Below are 10,982 nucleotides of genomic sequence, written 5' to 3' on the forward strand. Positions count from 1 at the left end.
CAGAGATGACCAAGAGGAATGTGCTCCCGGGCGAGGTTCGGGAGGGCCCCGACGAATGAACACAGGCGGGTCACAGCTGCGCCTCGGCCCGGCCAACGCGGCCCCTTTCAGCGCCGCCAGCCACGGCTTCCCGGAATAGCGCGTGCGGTCGCTCATCGACAGCCCCTTCCTGACATCCAGCCTTCTTGGAACAGTCTAGACTTTCAGCCTAGACCACCGCTCAGGGGCCCGGGACGCGAGGCCTCAGGCGCCGTGCCCCCACCTCACCATCGGGACAGCCTCGTGAATAAGTACATTATTGGCTTTAGGAAAAGTTGCCGCCCTCAGCAAGGCTGCTCGGAGAGCCCGGCCCGGGCGCCTCCACAAACGCTCACTGAGGCCCTCCCCGTGTCAGGCCCTCGGGACGGGGAGATGCAGCAGAGGATAAGCTGCAAACCCGCTGAAAACCAGGGGGCTGGGGCCCGCGGGGGGCTCCCACCGGGCTGCTGCGGGACCGGGGGTGGGGGTGGGGGGGTCTGCCTTGGAGTTCTGAGGTCCCGCGAGCAGGGGAGGGTGGGGAGGGCAGGTGAGGGGTCAGAGGGAAGAGCGCAGGAGGGAAGGTAGGCAACTTCTAGGGGAGCTGAAGGGTTGATTCTGTGTATGTATTTTTTTTAACGTGTGAAAAAATGCTAAGTACATGCAAATTTCCTCCTCTCGAAATTGCACTTTCTTCTCTTTACCTTCGGGGGTGGCAAGGTTTGGACCAGAAGCATCTGCAATCATGTGGTCATTCAGCTGGGAGTAGAAAAACATTCCAACCTTAGAGATGTTGCAAGAGTATTAATCTTGTACTTAGTTTGCAAAGATTCACCAATTGTTAACATTTTGCCACATTTGTTTAACCTGTCTCTCGACATTTATCACATTGTTACCGTGGTTGCCCAACTGTTTGCCAGTAAGCTGGGGGCAAGGTGACTCCTGACCCTGAACGTTTAGTAGTATCTCGCGAAAACAAGAATTTCCACTTGTGTAACCGTTAGGCCAGGATCGAATTCAGGAAATACACGGTGGATACAATGTGGTTACTCGGTCTACATGGTCTGTATTCAGGTTTCTTAGCTGTCCTGCTAGTGTCCCTTACTGCAGCTTCTCGGCGGGGCCGGGATCTGACCGAGGGTCACCCGGAGCTCTCGGTCCGCACATGGCACATGGCCCGTGAGGTCACTAGACAGTGCAGGACAAGCAGGCCTGTGCTGGCACCCACGGGGCAAAGTCCTTCTCCACGTCTGATTTCTCCTGAGGGATTCCAGCTCCTCCTACATTGTGGCTCAGCTCCTTTGGGAGAAGTAGAGGCTGTTTTGCAGCCCAAAGTCCCCTCCTACAAAGCAGTTAGTGACTTTCCTGTCCTTACCACTGACCTCCCACCTTGGGCCTCGCCAGGTTTGTGCACAGTACGCAGAGTTTAGGAGCTGCGGGTCTGGGTGGGGCTCGGGCCCAGGCAGGACCAACCCTTCCGCCAAGGTCACCTGCTGGTGGGAGGCAGGGGAGAGAGTGTCCAGGGAGGGTCTGATACCTTCCGTCCTGCCTTTGAATCCGGGTCCAGGGGCCAGTGTCCGCCACCGAGAGCTCCTCCATCGGCTCAGGGCCCCCGCACGGGTCTCCTTCATTTCCACCTCCCCGGCTCCTGCTGCGAGCCCAGCACACAGCAGGTCCCTGTGTGTAGCTGTTCCGAGAGCGGGGACCTTGGGAGCTCGGCCAACACTGGAGAGGGGGTCTGAGGATGCAGGTGCCCCCCGGTGTGGTTGTCCGCTGCTGCCCCAGGGGCTTCGGCATGCAGGGCAGGGGAAGAGCCACGCCGGTGTGAACGTGCGTGGCAGGGGAGGGCAGGTGGCCACGAGCCTGGTGGCCCAGTGTGGCGGCATCGTGAGCCCTGACAGGGCCGCTTTCTGAGGACCAAAGCCCGGGAGAGGGGCTGGAGAGGAAGCGTGGGGTCACGCTGGGAAAGGCCTCGATGGTGAGCCTGGAATCTGGAATTGAGATTGTGCCTCTTGACAGCGCTTCCCCAAACTCTGAAGATCACTTGTTGCCTTTACAATTCTCGCCAAGTTCAAAGGAAACTTTCTCTCATTAGCCTTTTCCTATTATAAATACTAATTAATTTTTTTCTTCTGTTATCATTAGACAATGTAAAATAAAAATGTCCACCCATGTCTCCCTGAAGGGCAGCTCAGTGGCTGTCTGACCACTCCTGAGGAAAGACAGCTGGAGACCCTGGGAGCCATGGCCGGTTCTGAAGGCCAGGGAGGGGCATGTCTCGCTGGCTGCGGGACTACGGTGAAGTCACTTCATGTTCTGGATACGGTGGCCTCCCCTGTCAAGTGATGGGTTGAGACAAAGGATTCCTCATGATACTGCTGGCTTGGTCAGGGAAAGCTCTCTGGAGATGGTCTGGTCACCCCATGAGCTGGGAGCTGTGGCTCCCTTGTCATGTCATGAGCCCCCCCAGCAGGGAGCCCACAGGCCAGTGTCCACCACGGCAAGGCCCACATCTCGTGCTAGGCCTCCAGGCACTGTGAACAAAGGCAGCCTTTGGTCTTGAACTCTAGGAAGTGACTGGGCGATATTCTGTTTTGGGAGAGGAAGAAACACCCCCTCCACCAGGATGACAGGCAGAGAGCAGAAGAGTAGCAGTCGGGCCTCTTGGTCAGCTGGTTCCATCAGTGTGGTGACCAGAGCCGTGTTGGGTGCTCACCAGTGCAGGGCGGCTCTCCCAGAGACCCAGGATTCCGTGAAGACCCTACACTTGGACACAAAGCCAGGATGCGTGAAATCGTACATATTCAGATTGGCCAGTGTGGCAACCAGATTGGAGCCAAGGTAAGAGCTTGATTCCCGGGACTAGCTTTCCCTGCAGGCCCCGGGTGTGGCCCACAAACGAAGTATCCCAGGTCAGCAGGCAAGGCAGCAAGTCCAGCAGATGGCCTGCACTTGCTGAATACTTGGCTTAATTAAACAAAGCCCATGGTGAAGGGGACACAGCTGATGGCACAGGCTGCAAGGGTTAACTGAATTCATGTTATCTCGCCGCCACTTGCAGGTACACCATGTTTACTTTTATGACCTGTGACCTACGACTTTTGTATCTAAAGACAGTAATTTGTCTCAAAACAGTTGCCTAAAGTTTGTTGGGCAACTTTTTACACCATATCACGAAGATGCCTTTGCCTCTCTTCTCTTGTTTATGTTACAAAGTTTAAAAAGATCCACATCTGTTCCATTTAGTAAGCAAAAGAAGACTAATGAGGTAAACCTAAATGTTTTAGTAGCAGAAATAATTAAAATACACTCCCAGGAATATAAATGAGTGTGTCCTCACCTAAACTTTTGTACAAAGTGCCTGAGTCGGTGGCTAACTAAGAGATGACACAGCCCAACAGGCCTCCAACCTAAATTTTAACCCCAATTTTACACAGTTGTACTGTGTTAACAACCATCTCATTGTTTCCTTTGCCATTTTGAAATTAGTCTCACTAGTATGAACTGCGTTACAAATTAAATTGCATTGGGGCACCTGGGTGGCTCAGTCGGTTAAGGGTCCCACTCTTGGTTTTGGCTCAGGTTGTGATCTCAGGGGTCGTAGGATGGAGCCTGTGTGGGCTCTGTACCCAGCAGGGAATATGCTTGGAAGCTTCTCTTCCTCTGCCAACCCATGCCTCTCTCTCTCTCTAAAATAAATAAATAAAAATAAACAAATCTTAAGAAAATTAATTGCATTAGAAGTTAAAACAATTGTGGTAAAACATACACAGTATAATATTTACCATTTTTTGAAGATTTTATTTATTTACTCATGAGAGACACTGAGAGGGAGGCAGAGACACAGGCAGAGGGAGAAGCAGGCTCCCTGCAGGGAGCCCGATGTGGGACTCGATCATGACCTGAACTGAAGGCAGATGCTCAACCCCTGAGCCACCCAGGCATCCCTAAAATTTACCATCTTAATCATTTAAAGAATATATTTTATTTATCAGAGAGACTGAGAGCACAAGCAGGAGGAGTGGCAGAGGGAGAGGGAGAAGCAGACTCCCCACTGAAAAAGGAGCCTGACAATGTGGAGCTCGATCCCAGGAACCCTGGATCATGACCAGACGCTTAACTGACTGAGCCACAGGCGACCCACCATCTTAATCATTTTTAAGTGTACAGTTCACTAGTGTTAAGCATATTCACGGTGTTGTGCTTCCAATCTCCAAATTGCTTTTCCTTTTGCAAAACTGAAACTCTGTTCCCATTATATACTAACTCCCCATTTCCCCTCCCCCAGCCCTAGGCACCCATCCTTCTACTAGCTAAGAATTTGAACTTTTTAAAAAAATTCATATTTATTTAGAGAATGTGTGTGAGCAGGGTGGGGGCACAGAGGGAGAGGGAGTCTCTGGCAGTCTCCACGCCCAGTATGGAGCCCAATGCAGGGCTCGATCCTGCCACCCTGAGATCATGACCAGAACCCAAATCAAGAGTCGAAGGTCCAGGGACGCCTGGGTGGCTCAGTGGTGAAGCATCTGCCTTTGGCTCAGGGCATGATCCCGGGGTCCTGGGACTGAGTCCCACATCAGGCTCCCTGTGAGGAGCCTGCTTCTCCCTCTGCCTGTGTCTCTGCCTCTCTCTCTGTGTCTCATGAATAAATAAATAAAATCTTAAAAAAAAAAAAAAAAGGTCGAACGTGCAAACAACTCTGCCATCCGGGTGCCCCAGAATTTGAACTTATTTAGGAACCTCATAAAAGTGACATCATACAGTATCTGCCATTCTGTGTCTGGCTTATCTCACGGAGTATTATGTCCTCAAGGCTCAACCACGTTGCAGCCTGTGTCCAAATCTTCCTTTTTTATGGCTAAATAATAGTTCCTTGTGTGGATACACCACATTTTATCTACTCATCTGTCCATGGACACATAGGCTGTTTCCACCTTTTAGTGATTGTGAATAATGCAGCTAGGAAGAACTAGTCTTCTAATGCAGCTGTTTATTTTTTATTTATTTATTTTTTAGATTTTATTTATTTATTCATGAGAGACACAGAGAGACAGAGGCAGAGGGAGAAGCAGGCTCCATGCAGGGAGCTGGATGTGGGACTCGATCCGTGGACTTCAGGATCACGACCTGGGCCAAAGGCAGACGCTCAACCGCTGAGCCACCCAGGCGTCCCTAATGCAGCTATTTAAAAGCTGGGGCAAAGAATATCACTGCCGGAGACGAAGTTGCCATCTTTCCACACCACGCTGATGAGACTTTCCTAAGTCAAACACAGAGAAGTGGGAGGCCCCAGCCCTGCCCTCTGAAGTGGGTAGATAATCTGGAGCCAGGCTCAGAGAGGAAGTGCAGGGTCGAGATAGGGCCTCCGCTCTTAACGCACCATCATGTCTTCTGGTGTAACGTTAGAGCCCTAGTGACTACTTATTATTTGGGGCCATACTTAGTTGGTGGTGTCATAGAACTTAAATTTATTTATTCCTTCAGCCCCTGAACAGTGCTGGTAAATTACTATAAAATAGAGTCTGGTTAATGAGACCCCGGCCAGGGCACAGCCATCACTTATAAGATAGGGCTAGGAAAACACCCTTGGGGATTTTAACATAAATGAATATATTTTCATTGCACTTGAATATGTCCTTCTCTAGGGCAATGAAAGGGGCTATCTCAGTAACTGTTTCCATATTAAGAGCTCTGCACACAGCTATATTAATAAATACTGTATGTGTGATTGAAAGTGTCATGTGTTTCAAATAGTTGCAGGAGTTGTGCATAATCTTGAATTGTGTGCACACCTGATCATGAAAAATGCACACTGCTAAAAGCCGTGCCTGGATGTCCTAGTTATGGGCTTTTTGGAAAACTGCATGAAAATAAATCCCCAAGTGAAGGAGGAATTATTGTAAAATCAGATAAGAATTCAGTCCATTTTCATTTAATGGGATCTATACTTTACTAGCTCGAAGCACTGTAAGGTGAAATTACAGATACCCTGTCTGATGTGAAATTGTAAAACGACAGGTTTAATGTATATGACGGCCTCCATTTAATAGGAGCAAAATCCAATTTAATATTTTATGTGTTGGCATTTTATTTAAGGCATTCAGGTGGGTATAAAACACAGTCTTCATATTCATGTTTAGTAGAGGCAAGAGCAAATTACACTGTGCAGTGGGCATTGACAAAATGGGCCTAAAAGAACGTCTGGGAAAGGAGAGGCCAGACAGACGGCTCCAGGCAGGCCCAGGAGCACCCTCTTCCTGTCTCTCTGGTCAACCTGCTGGCTCCCAGGTGCCTACCTGCCCTTTACTGGGGGTCCCTCTGTACTGACTTCCCCTCCTGCTGCTTTCAGTTCTGGGAGGTGATTGGCGATGAGCACGGGATCGACTCAGTGGGCGGCTACTGCGGGGACTGTGCTTTGCAGCTGGAGAGGATCAGCGTGTACTACAACGAGGCCCACGGTAGGACCCTGTGCTCTGGTAGCAATGGTCACCTGCCCCAGGGACGCGGTCAGACGAGGGCCTGGGGAACAGAGCGTCAGAGTGATGTCTAGGCAGAGCCATGAAATCCCCGGTGCAGCGGATCCCCAAGTCCCATCCACGGCAAGGAAGGACCCCCGATGAAGTCACGGGGTGGGGTGGGGGTGCATGTGTCTTAACGCCTGCTGCCAAGCACCAACTTTCCTGTTTAGTTTTTAAATGAAAACCCGGAGACACTTCCAGCAGGGGCATAATCTCCATCATGGGCACGACGACAAAACAAAACAGAACATGACGGACAAAGTATTTTGAAGGTATTTTATAGACTTGAGCACTCGTTGTTGGGGTCAAGGATATCACTCTGAATGTCTGTCTTCTAGGATAGCTTTTTCCTGACTGGTATCACAAGGTTCTATTTTGATGAAACATTAACTATTAGAAAAACAACAGTTTGCTGACTTCTTCTTATTTTTCTACACAGGTAAGAAATATGTGCCTCGGGCGCTGCTGGTGGACCTGGAGCCTGGGACGATGGATAGCATCCGATCCAGCAAACTGGGAGCGCTCTTTCATCCAGACAGCTTCATCTACAGTAGGTTTTCCTGCAAGGGTCCCCCAGTATCTGCCCCCCACCCCCCCCCAACCCCGACACCCAGGCAGCCTGGTTACAGGCCTCTCCCTGCGCAGGTAATTCTGGGGCTGGCAACAATTGGGCCAAGGGCCACTACACGGAGGGCGCCGAGCTGGCCGAGAGCGTGCTGGATGCCGTGCGCAGCGCCAGCGAGGCCTGCGACTGCCTGCAGGGCTTCCAGCTGGTGCACTCACTGGGCGGCGGCACGGGCGCGGGCATGGGCACGCTGCTGCTGAGCAGGATTCGTGAGGACTTCCCCGACCGCATCCTGAACGCCTTCAGCGTCCTGCCGTCGCCCAAGGTGTCGGACACGGTGGTGGAGCCATACAACGCCGTGCTGTCCCTGCAGCAGCTGGCGCAGCACGCCGACGCCTGCTTCTGCATCGACAATGAGGCGCTCTACGACATCTGCGTCCGCACGCTCAAGCTGGCGGCGCCCAGCTACAGCGACCTCAACCACCTGGTGTCCCTGACCATGAGCGGCATCACCACGTCCCTGCGCTTCCCGGGCCAGCTCAACGCCGACCTGCGCAAGCTGGCCGTGAACATGGTGCCCTTCCCACGCCTGCACTTCTTCACGCCCGGCTTCGCGCCGCTCACTAGCCGCGGCGGCCAGCAGTACCGCGCACTCACGGTGGCCGAGCTCACGCAGCAGGTGTTCGACGCGCGCAACGCCATGGCTGCCTGCGACCCGCGCCGCGGCCGCTACCTGACCGTGGCCTGCATCTTCCGGGGCCGCATGTCCACCAGGGAGGTGGACGAGCAGATGCTGACCGTGCAGACCCGGCACAGCAGCTGCTTCGTGGACTGGATCCCCAACAATGTCAAGGTGGCCGTCTGCGACATCCCGCCGCCGGGTCTGAGCATGGCCGCCACCTTCATGGGCAACAGCACGGCAGTGCAGGAGCTCTTCAGCCGCGTGGCTGAGCACTTCTCGGCCATGTTCCGCAGGAGGGCGTTTGTGCACTGGTACACCAGCGAGGGCATGGACGTGGGCGAGTTTGCCGAGGCCGAGAGCAACATCCATGACCTGGTGTCCGAGTATCAGCAGCTCCAGGACGCCAAAGCCGCTGAGGAGGAGGAGGACGCAGAGGCCGTGGGGGAGGCAGAAATGGAGCCGGAAGACGGGCCCCAGGTACCTGGTGAGGCCGTGTGAGGCCTAAGCAGGGTCCCTGCAGGGTTCCTGTCCGCCCCAATGATCACATGCGCATCCCGGAGACAGGGCCCAGGTGGGAGCTGGGGGCACTGGGGCCTCCCGCTGGCATTCGCTAACCTTTGAGACTTCCATACTCCTGTGCAAACTCTATTAACTGGTTTTTAATAGCAAAGTGAATTTGTTGCAAAGCACTGCCTTTGTTTAACAATGTTGATTGGGTAGTCACTGCACGCACAGCTCCCTACCAGACACCAAGACTCCGGGTGTGCGGCATGTGCTCTCCACCCTTTCATGGTGCTGACAAGCACCCTGCCACCCTTGCTTGGCACCCTTGCTAAGAGTCTTACCCTAGGTTCTGTCATGTGTGCTGCCCAGCATCCTACCTCCTGGTACTTGCTGGCCTCCAGAAGAGCCAGGTGACTAATTGGTACGTGGGGAGCTGTGCAGCCAAGGCAAGTGAGTCAGCATCCACTAGTGAATTGTGTAGACCCTGTGTGCACGTCAGCGTACTAACTGGAAAGGGAAAATGGGAGGAAAAAAAAAGTGGCAATGCTTTTCATCAAAATACCTGGCCAACCTCCCTCCCCCAAACAACAGGCAAAACTCACCAACTCCAATCCTCTGATCTTTATTTCTGAATAGCTAGCTTTTAATGTGTGTGTTGAGATAGTTTCTTATGAGTGTTGGATTCTGGGAATTCATTAATCACCATCTTCAGTTTTCCTTGTAAAGGCTATTTCAAAATGCCCTTTTCACTTTCATTCAGTAAACACTTTCTGAAAGCGCTCTGTAGCCTCTGCTCTTTCAGAAAGGGCACCCGGTGTGCTGGGCAACCATTCAAATGCAGGAATTCAGCAGCCGCCCGCTGCAGTGTCCTTCCTCCTTGTGGAGGACGTGGGCTCATTAGGGAACTTTTACAGTTCAAATTAATTTGCAGAAGTTGCCATAAATGTTTGCATGATGACACAGCTTTAGCCATTACCAGAGTTTAATCTGCTCACATTACAACAGGACCAAATACACAGGAGTGTAATCAAATCATCCATAACTTTTTAATTACAGTTTACCTATTTCTGACATACAGCACAGCCATCCCTTCCAGGGCCATAAGGGTCTTAATGGCCTTCTAGAATTACCACTGAGCTATCCTATTTGATCCATGGGTAGTCAGCAATGGAAGAGGCTCTGACCCTCCCTGCAGGAAATATTTACTTGCAACCAACTAGGCTCTGGTTTCCCGATTCGTGTTGGTAATCTGCAATAAGGTTAGCAGGTGGCTGCACAACACTGGCTGCTCATGCTGAGAAACATCACTCCTCATGTATGCATTGTGATATAACTACACCAAATCTGTATGGGGAGAAAATGAGGTTCTGCTAATCAGCTTCACAAGCCTTTTACCTACAACACTTAAAAAAAAAAGTTTTAAACACTTTCTACTTGTGGTTCAAGCACTAAAACCAAAAGCATATTTATTAGGAAACTGTACCTATGCTGTTTGAAGTTCATAACTTCTTAGAAACAAAAAGACTTATGACCTTTGAAGTTATAAGAATTTATATATGCTTCCTCTAGCACTTTCCTTCTCCAATCTAAAAAGGCAATCAAATAGATACAAGGAAGAATACAGATCTAAATTAAAAAAGAAAAAAAAAAACCTGCTGATTTATATTACTGTCAAGATTTTTGTTTGCTCAATAGTAATCATTAAAGTACAAGGAAATTCAATTTTAAATGGCTAAATTGCTTTATTTCAGACTAAATAAATTCCTTTTCTTGGAGCCTAACCGCCCAGACTGATTAATTTGAGTAGTTAAAAATATTTCAAAATGTATCTCACCATCCTACTCTTTTGTATGGTAGAAATAGATTAAAACGCGCGCGCGCGCACACACACACACACAAACAAAAAAACCCACTAGAAACCAAAAGAAATCTGTCCCCTCAGATTTTGAGCCTATTTCTTTAGTGGTATGGTTGCCATGGCGACACTGGTCTCAGAGGCAGAGACACGGGATCAGAATTTCAGACCTTGTCCGGTTCCTTCACTTTACCCACAAGAACCCTGCATGAGCAGAGATTAAGGACTCCCTCGAAAATCACTCAACTAGTTAGTGAAATATCCACAGGTCTAATCAGGGTCCCCTGGTTGTCTGGACACAGTAGTCCTGCCAGCTGGCCTGGATACAGGAGTTTACTTTATCCCAGTATCAGTTCAGGATTTTTAATCACAGAGAAAGAGGCTTGAAGAATCTTCGTTGGGTAGTAAACTTGTCTTTTATTCAGTTACTTTACCCAGTTCCCTATCACCAGCCCCCATCCCTAAGTCTCACCTTAATTACCCCATCTGCCACTCTCCCCGAGATGACTTCTCTCTAGTTACTCAGCTGGAAAGAATTCAGCCCTTTGCCCATCAGCTTTGTTCGTCTATGAAAAAGGCCTGACAGCCTTGGGATCCATTTATTTCTATCCTGTAATGAAAGATGCTTCCTAGGACCTTGATCTTGGGAACCGAAGTGCTGGCAACTGAGGTGCCCTGACCTCAGGACAGCAGATCAGCCCAGGCAAAGAGTTCACGGGACCCTCAAGTGGCTACCGCCCAGTGGCCCAGCTCTCACACTCATCCAGAAGCTCCTCCTTGCATGTCCTGGGCCAAGAATTAAATAAAACCTACAGGTCAAGTGTCCCGGGGCAGGAAATCGCC

The 10,982-nt window shown here is 50.7% G+C and overlaps 1 protein-coding gene across 3 annotated transcripts; it reads left to right on the forward strand.

The window, feature by feature from the left end:
• The first annotated feature begins 624 nt into the window (after positions 1-624).
• Positions 625-10,006, forward strand: TUBB1 (tubulin beta 1 class VI). Of its 3 annotated transcripts, none has more exons than XM_077873759.1 (5): positions 625-1,419; positions 2,735-2,856; positions 6,365-6,473; positions 6,973-7,083; positions 7,179-10,006. In XM_077873759.1, the coding sequence occupies exons 1-5, from the start codon at positions 1,056-1,058 to the stop codon at positions 8,276-8,278; spliced, it is 1,806 nt and encodes a 601-aa protein (XP_077729885.1). In that variant the 5' UTR covers positions 625-1,055; the 3' UTR covers positions 8,279-10,006. The 3 variants fall into 3 exon arrangements, with proteins under 3 accessions (XP_077729885.1, XP_077729886.1, XP_077729888.1); XM_077873760.1 differs by having other exon boundaries at positions 626-1,419; positions 2,161-2,856; XM_077873762.1 differs by lacking the exon at positions 625-1,419 and having other exon boundaries at positions 1,874-2,856.
• The last annotated feature ends 976 nt before the right edge of the window (positions 10,007-10,982 follow it).

Source organism: Canis aureus, chromosome 26, assembly GCF_053574225.1.
Source record: "Canis aureus isolate CA01 chromosome 26, VMU_Caureus_v.1.0, whole genome shotgun sequence".
In the NCBI taxonomy this organism is placed as follows: domain Eukaryota; kingdom Metazoa; phylum Chordata; class Mammalia; order Carnivora; family Canidae; genus Canis; species Canis aureus.